This window comes from Sebastes umbrosus, chromosome 23 (genome assembly GCF_015220745.1).
Source record: "Sebastes umbrosus isolate fSebUmb1 chromosome 23, fSebUmb1.pri, whole genome shotgun sequence".
NCBI classification, from domain to species: Eukaryota; Metazoa; Chordata; class Actinopteri; order Perciformes; family Sebastidae; genus Sebastes; species Sebastes umbrosus.
Window position 1 is genome coordinate 15,990,340 of NC_051291.1, and position 17,500 is coordinate 16,007,839.

The window sequence follows — 17,500 nt, forward strand, 5'->3', positions numbered from 1 at the left end:
CTTATCTTCCCCCCGGGCGACCCAGCTGAGGCTGACCTGACCTCAGCTTGTATCCAGCTGACCACATCCCAGTAACTCCCTGTAGCCGTCGTCTTTTATGCCACATCTGTCGTGAGCTTCGTAGCCACCACTCTCCAACATAATTTCTTGCCCTGACATGCTGGCACAGCAAACTAGAAATAACGTGACATTAAATCAAAACAAAGAGGTACAATGTGTTGAGGCTGTTCAGCTGTATTTCAGAAATGTAACAACACTTGTCAGTAAAATCACAACATCGCATTTGTCACACAATAGTAGGTTCTTTTTAGGGCTGTCGCAATAACCGCAATATTGCAATACCACGCTATTGAGAAGCCAGCTGTAGGGGATGTTAAGCAGCTGCCACAACCGCTATGTTCACGTTTTTGAATGCGAATGGGAGTGCTGCGTATTTACACTGTGCTATAAATGCAGGCAGCCTGATGAGGCGCAGAGCGCTGCATTTTTGGTGTTTTTTTTTTGTTGAAAAAAGCTTTAATTTTGTGTAAAACGCTGTGGGTCATGTCTAGAAAGTAACATGCACATTGCGAAACTCTTGCGAGAAGGTTAAGGTTAGGCCATAACCTCGAATGGTTATGGTTAGGCATTGACCTTGAATATTTAAGGGTAGGATAGGTCGTCGGGCAGCGAGTCTCGTAAGAGTTTTTGCAAGTTTTCACAATTTGCGGGTTACGTTCTAGACACAACCAACGCTGTTCTCTTCATTGTAACTTTTTTACCCAGTCGTCAAATCACAATGGAGGAGGGGCGGGACAAATACCACAAAGACCAACCATCACAACCTATATGTAGGCTACAAGTGCGGGAACCACAATGGAGGAGAAATGAATAGATATAGACCGGTGGGTCCGTCCCCTCTCCGTACGTGCTTCAGTCTTCCCTTCATCCAGAACAAGTATTCTACCTTGTTCAGACATTTTTAGTGTTGGTGATACTCCATATCATAGGAAACAGACGCAACCAAAGCGTCTTAGCTGAAAACAACCCTCACCTCATTTAGGGCTGGGCGACAATTCAATATGATGATTTATCGTTTTTCGATGGAATCGTATCGTGAAGAAATCACATTTATTGAGATATCGTGATACACAATTACATCGCCTAAATTGAAAATAACAAGCATATACTTATTGAAATTTCTCAGAAAATATGATCAAACTCAGTTAAACCAAACTATTATAGTAGGTGTATAGCTGGAAACATAACATACATTCATTTTTTTCGATAATTTCACTTGAAACTGTTAAGTTGATTTTGCACTAAAGTTCTTAATTAACATACTTTTCATTTGTCAAGTATTTAATTCATACAGGTGTATAGAAAAATAGGCTTTACCATGTGCTTATTTCATATTGACTATTTATTCATTGAATTACCAGAAAACATGCTATATTGTGATATATATCTTTATAGAGATATGAAATGACCTGTCGGGGTAGATGTTTTGGCTATATCGCCCAGCCTTAGCCTCATTGGCTTCTGGGTTCTGCATTTAACAGTAAACAAGTACTTTATTAGTTAATTGTCATCTTTGTCATTTAAAAAGCAATAGTATACCTAATAATAGCCTAACAATAAAACGTATTTATGTAGCGCTGAAATCACAATAAATTATGTAGATTGCAAAACAAAAAAGGCAATAATATTGCATATCGCGCTGTTGAGCTAGTCATTATCACCGCAGGGGAAATTCCTTCACCGCGACAGCCAAGCATCTTGGACATGCCCTTTCCAGATCTACAGTAATGACATAAAGAAGAGCAGATCCAGACTCCATGAATTGCTGCATAATTCCATAACTAAGGCTAATTTCAGTCCCGGGCTGACATCGGCTGAATTTGCTTTGTTTATTTGTTTTTGAACTCATTAAGTCTCCTCCAAAGCAAACCAAAGCACATAGCGCTCATGATTACAGTCAACATGATTATCACATTTTTCTAAATCCCCGGTCGCCAGCTGAGAATTAGCTCGCCTCAAAACTCATTCAGTTTCTCGAAAATTGGTCAGTGATAAGTTTTCCTCAAAGTCTATAGGCATTATAAAGTCTGAACAAGTCCTGCATATGGTTCTCTGAGGCCCAGCATGTAGAGGGAAACCTCGCCCCACACAGAAACGAGGTCGAGCTTGACACGCACCACGTCCTACAGGGGTTAAAGAGTAAACTCTGGCGTCCTACAGGCAGCCTCCTGTGTAACCAGAGCAGACAGTGTCACAGAAAACAATGGAGAGCCGCTTTGTTCAGTCGGAAACAGAGAGCAGAGAGAGAGAGGGGATTATTTCTAAAATAGCTCCGTGTTTGTCTTAGACGGAGACTGGCCAATGTCACACTGGGCTGAATCTACTTCACACACACACACACACACACACACACACAGGGACACACACACACTGCACTCTTACACAGAATAAAGCCTTGAATACATACAGACAGCTTGTGAACATCCACACACAGAGAAATACATATAAGTACATCCTTATGAGCACATGCGCACCTACATAAAGATATGCTGTCATAAACACAGACATACAACTGTCACTTGAACACACACACACACACTGTAGAGGGTGACAGCATGAAAGAGATAACGCAGCACACGCGGGAAGCTGCTTTGGTGTGGTTGTGTGTGTGTGTAGAAATATGTGAGTGATCTAAGACCAGACATTAGTGTTTCTGATAAAGTGAGGGGCCTTAAGTGGTTTTAGGAAGGAGAGAGCCCCCCGTGTGTGTGTGTGTGTGTGTGTGTTGGGGTTGGGGTCAGGTGCCTGGTGCATTTTGCGTGTATCTGCTTACTGTCTACCTTGTCGCCACGGCGATGACATCATGGCACACGACCGCCGAACGACGGAAAGAATGCCTCCCGTCTTCTTTGTAGATGGAGAGAGAGGGACGAGGTGGAGAGATAGAACGAGTGATGAAGGGATGGAGGAGATGAGAAATGCAGGGTGGGCGAGAGATACCGATAGAGAATAGGTGAGAGAGAGCCTGACATGAAGTGGGAAGAGAATATAACGTAAATGGAAACTTGTTAAATTTTGAATAACCTGTGAAATGTTCATATGTAACTGCTACTATTAATGTATGAAATACAATAGTAATTCAGCCCTTTTGACAGTTTTCTATATACTTTTTCAGTGTTCTTTGTAAACACTCAGGAGAATCACGTACGAGTATTAGGGCCACATTGAGGAGAAAAAAAATAAATATGTGATTTCGAGAATAAAGTAATAATATTACGAGAATAAAGTCGTAGGTTTGCGAGAAAAAAGCGTAATATTATGAGAATAAAGTCAGAAGTTTACGAGAAAAAAAAGTCATAATATTATTGTCTTGTGAAGTTAAACTTTATCTGGGGATTTGCAAAACCACCCAGTATCAAAGTTCTTCTTCTTTACTTGAGTCAGGTTCAACTTTTTTGCCACATAATCCGTTTGTTTTTTGCCGTTGGAGTCCTTACGAGCTATAACAGCAGATGCCACGGCTGAACAGTCAAAGAACAGAGTGACACCTAAACAAAATCCAGGGCAAAACATGTCATGCCACTACACACACCAACTGACAAATCTCTGGGATGTGTAGTGCAAAAAAAACGCCACCACATCTAAAACAAAAGGTGTTTGCCAAAATAAGAAACCATGACGATCTGACAGAGACCTCTTCAATAAGCTTTTACTTGCTGTTGGTAGACCTTCCTTTATCCTACTGTGCCCTCTATATTGCTGCACAGAGGAACGACTTGAAAGGAAAGTTACAGATCTAAGGCTGCGTATCCTCTGGGAACCTTTCCTCCTCACAGTGCTGGCTGCATTGTCTTTGTTATGTTCAATGGTGAGGACACATTGCCAGCAGAGCTGAGAGCATACCATGTTTTTAAGGGCCCTCTGACAGTAGAATTATCTAAAGATTTAGCAAAAGAGAACTGCACTTGAAACAGATTTTAATGATCACATAGTAACAGCGGTAGCCACAACCAGCACTTGTCATAAGCATGTGTTTAGCTCTGGCCAAGCAGAGTGTTTTAAGTGTGTGTGTGTGTGTTAGACCGAGATGAAGGGAGAGCCGTAGAGAGGCCCAGAATGAGACGAGTGCATCTGGAATAAATATCATTTTATCACCGAGGTTTATAAGCGCCATGTGCTGGCAGGTAACTCTCAGATATGGTATAAAACTAGACGCGCTGTTAGCTTTAACAAGACTAATGTTCCATTAGCTTTCCTGTGTATGTGTGTGTGTGAGTCAGTGGTACACACACACACACAGTGTAAAAAAAAGAAAGGGAAAGACTGCGACAGTGTTCCAGTGTCTCACAATCTGGAAGCAGGAAAATGTTCTTTCTGATAGCTTAAAGACATCCAAGAGCTCATGTTGGGTAAAGTACTTAAATGATCAACACTGTGATGAAGAGAAGGAGCATTTTAGAACCCTAAAAATGAGCAGGGGCACGTTGAAACATATGATATTACAATATCATGTAATATAAAGGTACCCTACCATTAAAGGGAAAGTTCAGGTACAGTATTTTTAAGTGGGGTTGTATGAGGTACTTATCCATAGTCAGATATTACCTACAGTAGAAGAAAGGCCCACCTAAAAAAATCAACATCAGTTTAATTTTACACTATATTTAGAATATTTTCACTGCTTTACCTTCCTGTCAGACAGCTGTTTCCGACGGGGAACTGAAGCCATTTTATCCATCTATGCTCTCACCAAAGCCACCAGATTCCATTGAAAAAAAGCTGTGAACTTTAAACTTTATTCAGCTTTATTAAACTTTATGTAATTGAAATTTTGCCTCACAGAAGAGGAGGGTGGCTGGTCTACCTGCCCAATGTTCTGCGAGGTAAAATGACTGTTTTTTTGGTGGAGTCTGATGGCTTTGGCGAGAGCATAGATAATGCCTTCAGTTCCCTGTCGGAAACATAGACTGTACAGCTGTCTCATGGCAACGTAAACCAGCAAAAGTATAATAAATATAGAGTACACTTAAACTGATATTGATTTTTTAAGGTGGGCCTTTATTTTAGGTGGTAAAAATCCACCAATCCGTCCACAGCAGTACATTGCTTTGCTCCTGTGCGGTAACTCCTGCTGGCTTCTCCAAACTGGGGGCGTGCCGACTGTCATCTACTGTAGGTAGTACACTGACTATGGATGAGTGCCACATACAACCCCACTTCAAAAACACCTGAACTATCCCTTTAATATCTCAAAATGTTGCATACATATTCACAAATCTGACTAGTCTTTGGGGAGTCTGACAGTCACCAGACTTGCAGAGCGAACCGCTCGACCAACCCCGGCCTCGAGTCCCTCTCAGCCCCCGCTCCTGACAGGATCACTGCAGTCCAAATGCATGATGGGACACTTGTACACTGACAGTGTGGTCGGTGAGGTTGACCAAAGAATCTGCGGGTCTTCACACAGTCCAAACATGTAATCTGTCTTCATTTAGACACTCATCATTGCATTCCTCACTGCACCGCTGTATCTGTGTCTCTATGTGTGCGAGAGAGAAACCGTGTAATTGTGTGTTGAGTAAAGAGAGAAAGTGAACAAAAAGGCATGTAAAAAATGTAAATGAAACCTGCCTCTGTCTGCGTCAGTGTGTATCTGGATAATTGTATGTCTGTGTATATTCATACATGCTTATTGTAGGTACAGTACCATGGTGGGGTACATGAGAGGAAATGTGCCCTCCGTTGCTCTTACTTGTTTCTTGAGCATCTTTTTACTTGACTTTAACATTGTGATCTAGAAGGTTTATATTTTTCGAAGTCACTCTTGATATATTACCTGATTGCAAGAACACAATGTATGCAAGAAGGGAGATTCAGAGAGACAAGAATTTATTTACTCTTTCGTATGCAGGTTTACATCTTAGTGTGTGTTTATGTGTATCTTTGAGCCCTGTGGGATTGTGAGAAAACCCGTTGTGATTTAAATTCTTTCTGGAAACGTGCAGAATTCCAAGAATTCTGAGCCTTGGGTGTCCTCGGAGGCGGCTCGGCCAGGTCTGTGGCTGATGGGATGGATGGGATGCGGCTTGTTGCTTCCCGAACCACATGGAATGCTATCTATCTGTCAGGCCGACCATCCAGTCAAGGGGAAGAGATAGAGAGAGACAAGAGGGCTGGGAAGACAGACCGAGACTAGAGAGTAATACCTATACGGAAACAGAGAGTGTGTGTGGTCATGAAGTTAGATTAAGTTAAAGGTTAGTTAATTGCTAATTTGTTCTAGTAGATGGTGTTAAGATAAATGAGAGAGAAAGAGTGATCATATGCGATAAACAAACTGGAAACATTTTGATTGCATGCTATGCGTCATACTTGACCACTAGGAAGCCCCATATTTTTGCAAAAATACACCAATTTCATCCTCCTAAATCACAAAGTGGCGTCCTAATTAAGGGGACGTCCTCCACTTGTTGACACGCCATGAGTTCACCATAACATTAAGGTACACCCAAATTAGTATCCAGCCATGCAGATAGTTTTGGTTTCCTTTGTCCGGATTTGGAGATATCCATCTCCGGGATTTTCGTCTCCACCCCAATACGAGTGTGGTGACTGGCATTTAGTTTGTGGTGTGTGCTCATAAAGTTGTAAAATGACATTTAAAGATTTAACAAAAACATCTTGTGTCCCTGTTACTCTGGATAATCCACAGATAAACTCAAGAAAAAGTTGAGAGTTTCAAGAAAAAGTTGTTGTTGAATCAAACCGTTCTCCACCAAACTCGTCAAATACCGCCATTTGGGCAGCGCCATTTGGCCAGTGCCCCCTCACTAATCACGTGAGTCATTATGCAGTAAAGTTAACGTCCACCACGACCGTTTCATTACCCTAACTAAATGAGTGTGTTGCCTAAACCTAACTTCCTGTGAAAACAGAAGTTTATTTTGAAAGGACACTGTGCATGTAACGAGGGTATATTGACACGCCGTCCCTGACACGTCCAAAGGTAATGCAAGAGGGGTTTTCGACGAGTTGGGAGTGAGAATGTGTTGGTTGAACCATTTAAATGTTGTTTGTTGTTTGTAAAAAAAAAAATGTCTTTTTGTAATTTGGGTGAACAACCCTTTATGGTTTCCCTTTGATAGCGATATTTGAGCAAGAAAAAGCTCAAACTGCATTCACTGCATTGTTTCTGTGCCTTAAAAGTTGAGAACTTCAAGCAGTTTGCTCTCACTGCAGTTACAGTAATGTTATGCAATATCACCCGGTGAGCCTTTAATTAAATCAAATTAATTAAGTTCATTTCTAGTATTTGCTAACAAAATGTACGATTGTTCTTTGTGCAGGCAAGAGGCGCTGCTGGCAGCCATAAGTGAGAAAGACGCCAACATTGCCCTGCTGGAGCTCTCCTCGTCCAAAAAGAAGAAAACCCAGGATGAGGTGTCGGCTCTGAAGAGGGAGAAGGACGGTCTGGTTCACCAGCTCAAACAGCAGGTAGGATTACTGTGCACACATTAACATGCATACTTTGACATCCAAGTGGACACCAGGAAAGATTTTTGGTCAGTTATTTGAAAAAGAGGAGCAGAGGAAAAAGTGTGGCGAGAGGGGTAAAAAAAAAAAAAGTGGGAGCACAGGTGAGGTGGTGATGATGAGGGGAGCAAAGAAAACAAGAGAGGCAGAGAGAAACTGAGTCCAGATGTGACCACAGTCCTCCGACTGCCGAGGGTAAATTTAGGATTAACCTCTCCCTCCCACACTCACCACACACAAACACACACCGAGTTCAAATGTTCCACAAATCTCCGATGACAACTCTTTCATGTGAATTGATTTAAATATTCTGTCCGCAGATACACAACCTTACACGTCACTTCGCTGGTATGGGTACACCTTCACAGATCTCACTCACTCATAACCAATATGTACACACTCACCCAGGCCAAAAACAAGGATATAAACATGACCAAATGCCTCTGTGGTTCCACACAGAGGTCTATTCACACACTCATGGACACACTCACACACAGTAAAAGTTCTCGTGGGTCTAGTGAACTAACCAACCCCTTAGTGGATGAGCCTACTGGGAGTTTGATGGATTTCATCATCACGGGTCTCCCGTTTGTACTTGTTTCTTCCCACTTTCTGTCCATATCTGTTTCTGCTTGTTTTTGTTTTTTTATTTGATTCAATGTGATAACAGTGAAATAACTAGTTACATAAGACAGAAACTACCAGTGCATAGAGTGTGTGTGTATGTGGGAAGTGAGTGGTGAAGCAGGAGAGAGAGAGAGAGAGCGGCAGCGACGGGAGCAAATAATGTTATCGACTCTGAAACAAGCAGGAAAAGTTACAGGTCCTTTAAAATAAGTGCGTAAACAAAGTACAAAACGTACGGAAACAACATAATATAAGTACGGAAAAAACGTCACTAACATAAAACACAAAACAAAACAATGGTCTCATGGTTAAAAGTCCTATGTTTGTTGGACCCATCAATCTCCCCTCCCGCCCACTACAAGCCGTCTTTCTCACTTTTTATTCTACATCACTAGCTCTGAACGTAGCAGATTCACCTGAATGCATTTACATTGCAGTCAGTACAGACTACATGGCGTACGAATAACACGCCAAAAGCAAGAAGGGCGTTCTTATTGCACGCTTTTGCCTTGCACATTATCATGTCATTCATACACCTTTTTCGTGCGACCGGGCTGGCACATTGCACCAAGCACACAAACTCAATAACAGCACCTAATATGTCACAACCAAACCGAGATTGAACAGCTTTGTGTTCCCTTTTATTTCCCTTGATTCACAAACTGTGAAACTAAACTGCCGTTCAAATAATACTAATGGAGTTGTCATCCTCGATACCGCTCAAATAGATAAGATGTAGCAATACTTATGTTGTGAAAGATTTCCAGTTATTGAATATTGCCAAAAATCCACTTAATGGATACAATAAGCTCAAAAGGATTCAATAAGATAGACGCACAAGAGAGAGAAAAATCATGTGCAGGTGTGTGTGTGTGTCAAAGAGTGTTTTGAATTGGTGTTTAGGGGAAAAGCATGGGGTGTCGGAGAGTGGCGGTGTCAAATGAAGTCATTATAACATGCATCACTCTCCTCTCTCTTCCTCCCTCGTCCCTCTGTCTCACTCCGTCCCACTCCGTCCTATTTGAAGTCTTTTATGACACCTCAGGGTCCCGAAGGTGGTTACTGACAACACAGAGACTCTACTGTCTGCTGCTATGTGTGTGTGTGTGGGGGGGTGTTCGTGGTTTTGCTCCACTCTTTGGTCTCTGTCTCTCTCTGTGTGGTGTCATCATTTTCAGTCCCACAATGATGGATCACAGCCGAGACTTCCTCTATATTCCCGTCTGTGTGTGCACGCGTGTGTGTGTGTGTGTTTGCAGTGTAACCATCAAGTGAGCAGAGGCCGGCGTAGTATTTTTAGCTCGCTCCTTCAGAGTGACATATGCACACACTTTGCCACTGATAACCTGACTGTCAGATGGACAGAGACTTGAGTTGCGGTATGAAATTATAGGTGAATATAAATCAGCGATGAAAGTGAGCTCTGGTTGCCATAAGGCCACGTATGGCAGGTGAAAACAGAAAGTAGTATTTTGAGATTTGTAAAGTAATATGATGTGGTTCACTTGTACCTGTGTGATGGATAATCCACAACGCCATTTTTTTTTTTTTTTTAAGTTTCTCTATGAGTGTTTTTTGACGGCCATCACTCGTCAGTCGTTCAAAAGTCAGAGGTCAGACTCTGTTTTTTTTTTGACTGGATGGACGCTTTGCTAGTGCTTGAATGCTGCTGACATCTTACGTCTGGTCTGAATTTGCACCACTGTAAACTCTGCTGCACAGCTACAGTACTCTGCTCCAGAGCAGGTCAAAATCAGAGGGTCAGATCAAAGTATATAATCAGCACAAAATGTACATGTAAATGTAGTATTTTTGGAAAAATATGTCATCAGAAGGACACATTTGAATCAACAAGTACCGTAGGGCTGTTTGTAGGTAGGGTGATGAAGTTACAGACATGTAGAATCAAATTTCAAATATAGTATATATATATATATATATATATATATATATATATGTGTGTATATATATGTGTATATATATGTATATATATATACACATATATATATATGTATATATGCCTCTGCGTATTTGTTCATGTAAAGAATTCTAATTACATGGCAAAGATAGAAAGATGGCTACAAGAGAGAGAAGAATCTGTAGATGTGCAGTACTTACACTACATACATAAAACACACCTGTGTGTGTGTTAAAGAATATATGTGTGTCCCTGAAAGTGCCTTCTGTGTTTTGCCCTTTGACCCCCAGCTGCAGCGTAGGCAGGAGGCTGTAGATCAAGGTGATCTCAGCTCTCTTCACTTCTCATCTCCTCCTATCTTTCTCACAGTCTCCTTCCTCCTCTTCACTTTTATTCAGATTTTTACTTTTCTTCAGCGTTATGGTGGAGAGACCGAGACTAAAACTATTAGAGAAAGAGAAGTTTTGGCAAAGGGGGTGATTGTAATATTTTATGAAATGGAACAAGAGGAAGAAGAGGAGGGAAGATGTGAAATATACCACCATCTGCCCCTGCAAGAGACACATGTGGTTAACATTTACAGGTGGTGTATGTGTGGCCTAGGCCTTTGGCCTTTGTTCCTCACCTGTGTGACTAAAGTTCGCCTCTAATATGGGCTTTTTTTAAGACTTTGGCTCTTTATATCACTAGTTGGTTGTTTCCAAAGTCCTGGTTAGGTGTTATTTATTTACCTAACCCATAATAGTCTTAAATTATATTGCAGAAACACAAAAAAAAAAAAAAAAAGACAGGAATTCGTGAACTAGCAGTAAATCACAGATCCAAAAAAGGGTCAACAACATGTTTATAATCTAGACACTAAAACATAACCAGATGGAGACACCTTTAGCCACTTTAAACCTCTGAAACTTTAAATCCTGTGAACGGATGAATGCGTGGTGGCTTTAATTTAGACGTAACTGCAGTTTAAAAGGGATATTCAGGTATTTAGGACAGAAGTCTCAATCGGATCGTATGTGAAAGTCTGAAAACGTTTCTAATTTGTAGTCATGAGGATTTCATTCCTTTGTCTGTCTCTTACATGCTTAACTGTTCATTTAGGATTATCATGAGGTCTCCTGTTACTGTCCAAAGTGAAAAAATGTGGTTCTAATCTAATTTATTACTCCGTAGAGACTTATCAGAATGAAATATCCCCTCAGTGCTCAACTCAGACACTTTCCATTGTCATTTGTAATTTTCCACTTATCAACAACTTTCTCTTCTTGACAGAGAAATGGGGGGAGAAAAAAAACGAATGTAATTTTTCATCATGATTAAATAGTTCTTGTCCAACCATGACTCAGCAACTTTTCATTATTGATAATTGCACAGATATCAACAAAGGTTCTTCTTTCGCCACTGGAGGGAAAGACGAAACAATAATCTGATCTAATATTCCCCAGAGCCTTATCACGATGAAATAATTTTCTTCTACGCATGACTCAGCATTCCCCCACCCCCCCTCTCACTTCACTCCGTGTTCATTTGTTTCTCATTCTGTCCATTGTCAGCGGGTTACAGCAGAGCCACAGGAAGGATAGATGGAGGGGAGAAGAAGAAGAAGGGAACAATGAGAGGAGGAGGAGTGAAATAATGGTGTGATGATTAGATTAAGTGAGAAAGAGAGAGTTGGCACAGAAACCAGTGAGCTGAGGTCAGCATTCCTGACAATTAGAGAAAAGGGGAAGATGTAAAGAAAGGCCAGCAAGGAAAAGGAGAGAGGAGGATGGGGGGTTGTTAATTTCTTCCTCTCCTCCAGGTCTCTTTGTTCTCCTCTCCCCTCTTACCATCTTTCTTTTTCCCTCACCTTTACTCACTTGCTCTCTCCTTGTGCCACTTTCATCCTTGCCTCTTCTTCCTTTTCTTTCTTCTATTATTTCCCTCCACCTCCTCCTTTTTGTTTTCATTCTCCTTCTCCAAGTCATGGTTTTAGGGGTTTTATGTTTTTGGTTCAACAGAACTAAATATGGATAGAGGACAGATGAGGGAATAGAGTGTGACAGTTGGAAAGATTGTTAAGGCCCGGTTACACCAAAAAAAATTCGACAGCAAAATCTGTGAATCTTAAGGTCTTTACACACTGGGGGCGTGATGAGAAAACAGCACGAAAATTCGAAATACTCGCCTGCAAATATTATATGTATAGGGCTTTTATTGTGAAAGGTAAGAACGGAAGCAGTGGCTGTGGTCTGTGCTGCCTTTGTCAAGATTGAAAGGGGTAATAAAAGTTTGCCATCCTGGTTAGTACTACTGAGCCTCCGTGTTGTTGTTTAATAAACGTAACCCTTACCACGTGATTGGTTGATACCTTTATTCGCAATGCGAAAGCTCAGAAGATTTGACTTGTTCCCCAAAGAAATTACGTCACTTTTTGGCTGCGTGATATTTGCTATCTGTGTGAAAGTTGTAACAGTTCTAAAAAATATATTGACATGCAAATTAATCGCTTGTCGTTTCATTTTGTTCTAGGCTATTGCCGCTAACACCAAGACGTGCTAGTCAGTCACAATAGCCCCCAGAGCTTCTCTCTAGTTTCTCTGTACTGTGCTGTTTACTCCCCCTTGGCACTTTGTTCTCAGGATTGTACATCATTTTATTCAACAATGAGTTTTATTGAGGAGGTAACGAGCTTGCTAAAAGCTCCTAACTGTCAGTTAGTAAGCTCGTTAGCTTGGTCGCTAAAAGAACAATAAGTTCACACAGTTCGCTGAAACCTCACATTTGTACCACTGACTGTCTGCTGTTTATACTCCAGGGCGGAGTTAAACAGAGGTTAAATAATGAATAATAATAATTGATGATAGCTTCACCCATCCAGCGCTCTGTTCCCCCACAAATCAACACAGTTATGATGGCTTGTTATTGGTCAGCGGCACAAATTTTAGAGTGAAATTAACTTGACTCAAAAAATTTGCATTCCAATCTAATTGGGGCGATTTTGCTGCAGAATTTCACCATTTTAAATTCTGGTGTAACAAGGCCTTTTTTGAAGACCACCTATAGAAAGATGCTTTGATGTGTATGTTGTTGGTTTCAGCACAGTTGCATGTGTGTTTCAGATATTGAGAAGATTGTTGAAATCAGTAGAGAATAGAAAGGGCAAACAGAACGAAGGGGGTAAACCAGGAGAAAAATCATGGTCAAAATTACCTAAAAACACAAAAGAAAGCAGTGAACGCCACAGAACAATGAGAAGAGCAGGAAGGGAAAGATATGGAAATGAGGACATGTTGCAGAGAGGAGGGAAAAAAGAGTGGGAGAGGGAATTAGTCACGGATATAAAGGCATGTTAAGGAGCTCAAAAGTCAAGAGAGAGGGGAAAAAAATAAAATACTCTGTCTATAGAGAAAAAACTCAGATCATTAAAAAAATAGAGAGAAAGAGGCACAAAGGAGCAGTGTTAGGTACATTTTATTATAGGCAGAGACTTAATCATAGAAAATACTGTGTATGAGAACTGAGAGATAAATACAGGAAGAGGAAAGAGGATGGAACTTTGGGCATTATTTAGGTTGAGAAAGCTATAAAATGAGGAGAAAGAAAGCCGACAAAGACAGATGAATTCAGCATTAAAGTAGTCTGGATGGCCGAGTGATCTAGAGACTTCTGGTCTCCAAATGGAGGCATGGGTTCAAATACCGCTCCTGATAGACATTTTTACCAGCATGTTTTGTCCCCGTAGTTAGGCGATTCCAATATCTATTCTTTTGCTTCTGTGAAAAAACAGGTTGTACATGTAGCATATTGACTGAAGTCCAGTAAGACTTCAGCATCCTCCCAATCCACTGATGCCCACACTGAGACAGAGTGGGGATGCATTAAAACTTTTAATGGCCACCGGCAGGAATGTTGTCCTTTGCTGCTCTTTGGGATACCTTGGGGGTAGGACCCTTTGGCTGAATACGATCCTCTTCTTAACCAATATTTCGTGGACTGCATGAAGACTGAACTCATTGTTTCAGTCGTCAGGATGGCCAAGTGGTCTAAGGTGCCAGACTTAAGGGCCAACTCCTTCAAGTGCAAAGGGACTCCCTGTCTCTAGGAGGAGGCGTGGGTTCAAATCCCGCTCCCGACAGGCATTTTTCACTGCAGGTTTTGTCCTCGTAGTTTGGCGATACAGATATCTATTCTTTTGCTTCTGTGTAAAACAAGTTTTCCTTGAACATGTACATGTAGCATATTGACTGAAGTCCAGTAGGACCTCAGCAGCCTACCAGTCCACTGCGACAGAGTGGGGATGCATTAAAGCTTTTAATGGCCAGCGGCAGGAATGTTGTCCTTTGCTACTCTTTGGAATACCTTGGGGGTATGACCCTTTGGCTGAAGACGCTCCTCTTCTCAACCAATATTTCGTTGAGGGGATGGAAGATGTTTTTCAGGATGCACACGTTGCAGTACTGAAAGCAATCGGTCTCCGGTGCTGCAGCCCATGAAAGTTAATGCAGCTTCGAAAATGGACCCATTTTTGGGCAAATATAGCCCGGCTAGCTCAGTCGGTAGAGCATGAGACTCTTAATCTCAGGGTCGTGGGTTCGAGCCCCACGTTGGGCGTTGGTGTTTTAGACTATGTCTTTGCTTGCGGTATAAGTGTTCCCGTATACCCTCGACTGGGGAGTAATTCAGCTTTACCCAAATTGAAATTACAGAGAGTGTAATTGAAAGTCCATTATTGAAGTCCAGTAGGACCTCAGCAGTCTACCAGTCTACTGATGCCCACACTGCGCCAGAGTTGGGATGCATTAAAGCTTTTAATGGCCAGCGGTAGGAATGTTGTCCTTTGCTGCTCTTTGGAATACCTTGGGGGTATGACCATTTGGCTGAAGACGCTCCTCTTCTTAACCAATATTTCATTGAGGGGATGGAAGATGTTTTTCAGGATGCTATCTTCTATGATACATGTTGCAGTAAGGAAGGCAATCGGTCTCCGCTGCTGCAGCCCATGAGAGTTAATGCAGCTTCGAAAATGGACCCATTTTTTGGGAAAATATAGCCCGGCTAGCTCAGTCGGTAGAGCATGAGACTCTTGATCTCAGGGTTGTGGGTTCGAGCCCCACGTTGGGCGTTGGTGTTTTAGACTAGGTCTTTGCTTGAGGTATAAGTGTTCCCGTATACCCTTGACTGGGGAGTAATCCAGCTTTACCCAAATTGAAATTACAGAGAGAGTAATTGAAAGTCCAGTATTGGAGTCCAGTATGTCTTCAGCAGCCTCCCGGTCCACTGATGCTCCCAGTGCGACAGAGCGGGCATGAGTTAACTTGTTTAATGGCCACCGGTAAGAATGTTCTAGTAAAATGACTTCAATGTAATGACTCTTTTAAAGCTGACAATGATAAACAGCTTAATGGCTTTAAGACATTTTCAAAGCCTCCCGTCAGTCTGTCAACCCATAGTTCCTGTGTACATGGAACTTGTGAAGTCCAGAATGGATTCACGGTTTCAGTCGTCAGGATGGCCGAGTGGTCTAAGGCGCCAGACTCAAGGACTAACTCCTTCCTGAGCAGAGTGATTTCTGGTCTCTAAATAGAGGCGTGGGTTCAAATCCCACTCCTGACAGACACAAGTACATGTGTGTTTTGTAGTCCAGACTGACTTCAGGATTTCAGTTGTCAGGATGGCCAAGTGGTCTAAGGTGCCAGACTTCAGGGCCAACTCCTTCATGTGCAAAGGGACACCCAGTCTCCAGGAGGAGGCGTGGGTTCAAATCCCGCTCCTGACAGATATTTTTCACTGCAGGTTTTGTCCTTGTAGTTTGGCGATACAGATATCTATTCTTTTGTTTCTGTGTAAAACAAGTTTTTCTTGAACATGTAGCATATTGACTGAAGTCCAATAGGACCTCAGCAGCCTACCAGTCCACTGCGACAGAGTGGGGATGCATTAAAGCTTTTAATGGCCAGCAGCAGGAATGTTGTCCTTTGCTACTCTTTGGAATACCTTGGGGGTATGACCCTTTGGCTGAAGACGCTCCTCTTCTCAACCAATATTTCGTTGAGGGGATGGAAGATGTTTTTCAGGATGCACACGTTGCAGTACTGAAAGCAATCGGTCTCCGGTGCTGCAGCCCATGAAAGTTAATGCAGCTTCGAAAATGGACCCATTTTTGGGCAAATATAGCCCGGCTAGCTCAGTCGGTAGAGCATGAGACTCTTAATCTCAGGGTCGTGGGTTCGAGCCCCACGTTGGGCGTTGGTGTTTTAGACTATGTCTTTGCTTGCGGTATAAGTGTTCCCGTATACCCTCGACTGGGGAGTAATTCAGCTTTACCCAAATTGAAATTACAGAGAGTGTAATTGAAAGTCCATTATTGAAGTCCAGTAGGACCTCAGCAGTCTACCAGTCTACTGATGCCCACACTGCGCCAGAGTTGGGATGCATTAAAGCTTTTAATGGCCAGCGGTAGGAATGTTGTCCTTTGCTGCTCTTTGGAATACCTTGGGGGTATGACCATTTGGCTGAAGACGCTCCTCTTCTTAACCAATATTTCATTGAGGGGATGGAAGATGTTTTTCAGGATGCTATCTTCTATGATACATGTTGCAGTAAGGAAGGCAATCGGTCTCCGCTGCTGCAGCCCATGAGAGTTAATGCAGCTTCGAAAATGGACCCATTTTTTGGGAAAATATAGCCCGGCTAGCTCAGTCGGTAGAGCATGAGACTCTTGATCTCAGGGTCGTGGGTTCGAGCCCCACGTTGGGCGTTGGTGTTTTAGACTAGGTCTTTGCTTGAGGTATAAGTGTTCCCGTATACCCTTGACTGGGGAGTAATCCAGCTTTACCCAAATTGAAATTACAGAGAGAGTAATTGAAAGTCCAGTATTGGAGTCCAGTATGTCTTCAGCAGCCTCCCGGTCCACTGATGCTCCCAGTGCGACAGAGCGGGCATGAGTTAACTTGTTTAATGGCCACCGGTAAGAATGTTCTAGTAAAATGACTTCAATGTAATGACTCTTTTAAAGCTGACAATGATAAACAGCTTAATGGCTTTAAGACATTTTCAAAGCCTCCCGTCAGTCTGTCAACCCATAGTTCCTGTGTACATGGAACTTGTGAAGTCCAGAATGGATTCACGGTTTCAGTCGTCAGGATGGCCGAGTGGTCTAAGGCGCCAGACTCAAGGACTAACTCCTTCCTGAGCAGAGTGATTTCTGGTCTCTAAATAGAGGTGTGGGTTCAAATCCCACTCCTGACAGACACAAGTACATGTGTGTTTTGTAGTCCAGACTGACTTCAGGATTTCAGTTGTCAGGATGGCCAAGTGGTCTAAGGTGCCAGACTTCAGGGCCAACTCCTTCATGTGCAAAGGGACACCCAGTCTCCAGGAGGAGGCGTGGGTTCAAATCCCGCTCCTGACAGATATTTTTCACTGCAGGTTTTGTCCTTG

At 42.2% G+C, this 17,500-nt stretch overlaps 1 protein-coding gene and 6 non-coding genes across 15 annotated transcripts in view; all 7 read left to right on the plus strand.

The window, feature by feature from the left end:
- The window catches only part of LOC119482486 (ELKS/Rab6-interacting/CAST family member 1-like), a 175,987-nt gene that overhangs the window by 117,691 nt on the left and 40,796 nt on the right, over window positions 1-17,500 (plus strand). For all 9 annotated transcript variants that reach the window (XR_005205440.1, XR_005205441.1, XR_005205442.1 and 6 more), the window contains one exon: window positions 7,347-7,494. Coding sequence is in view for 6 of the 9 variants with exons in the window: in XM_037760013.1 (XP_037615941.1) it covers window positions 7,347-7,494 (148 nt within the window). In the remaining 3 variants the exon portion in view is untranslated. The remainder of the gene's footprint in view (window positions 1-7,346; window positions 7,495-17,500) is intronic.
- On the plus strand, window positions 14,599-14,671 carry trnak-cuu. The gene has a single exon. It is a non-coding gene; the product is annotated as a tRNA-Lys (tRNA).
- trnak-cuu lies at window positions 15,110-15,182 on the plus strand. Its single transcript has one exon. It is a non-coding gene; the product is annotated as a tRNA-Lys (tRNA).
- Window positions 15,563-15,673, plus strand: trnal-caa. The gene is made up of 2 exons: window positions 15,563-15,600; window positions 15,628-15,673. It is a non-coding gene; the product is annotated as a tRNA-Leu (tRNA).
- Window positions 16,234-16,306, plus strand: trnak-cuu. The gene has a single exon. It is a non-coding gene; the product is annotated as a tRNA-Lys (tRNA).
- Window positions 16,745-16,817, plus strand: trnak-cuu. The gene has a single exon. It is a non-coding gene; the product is annotated as a tRNA-Lys (tRNA).
- trnal-caa lies at window positions 17,198-17,308 on the plus strand. Its single transcript has 2 exons — window positions 17,198-17,235; window positions 17,263-17,308. It is a non-coding gene; the product is annotated as a tRNA-Leu (tRNA).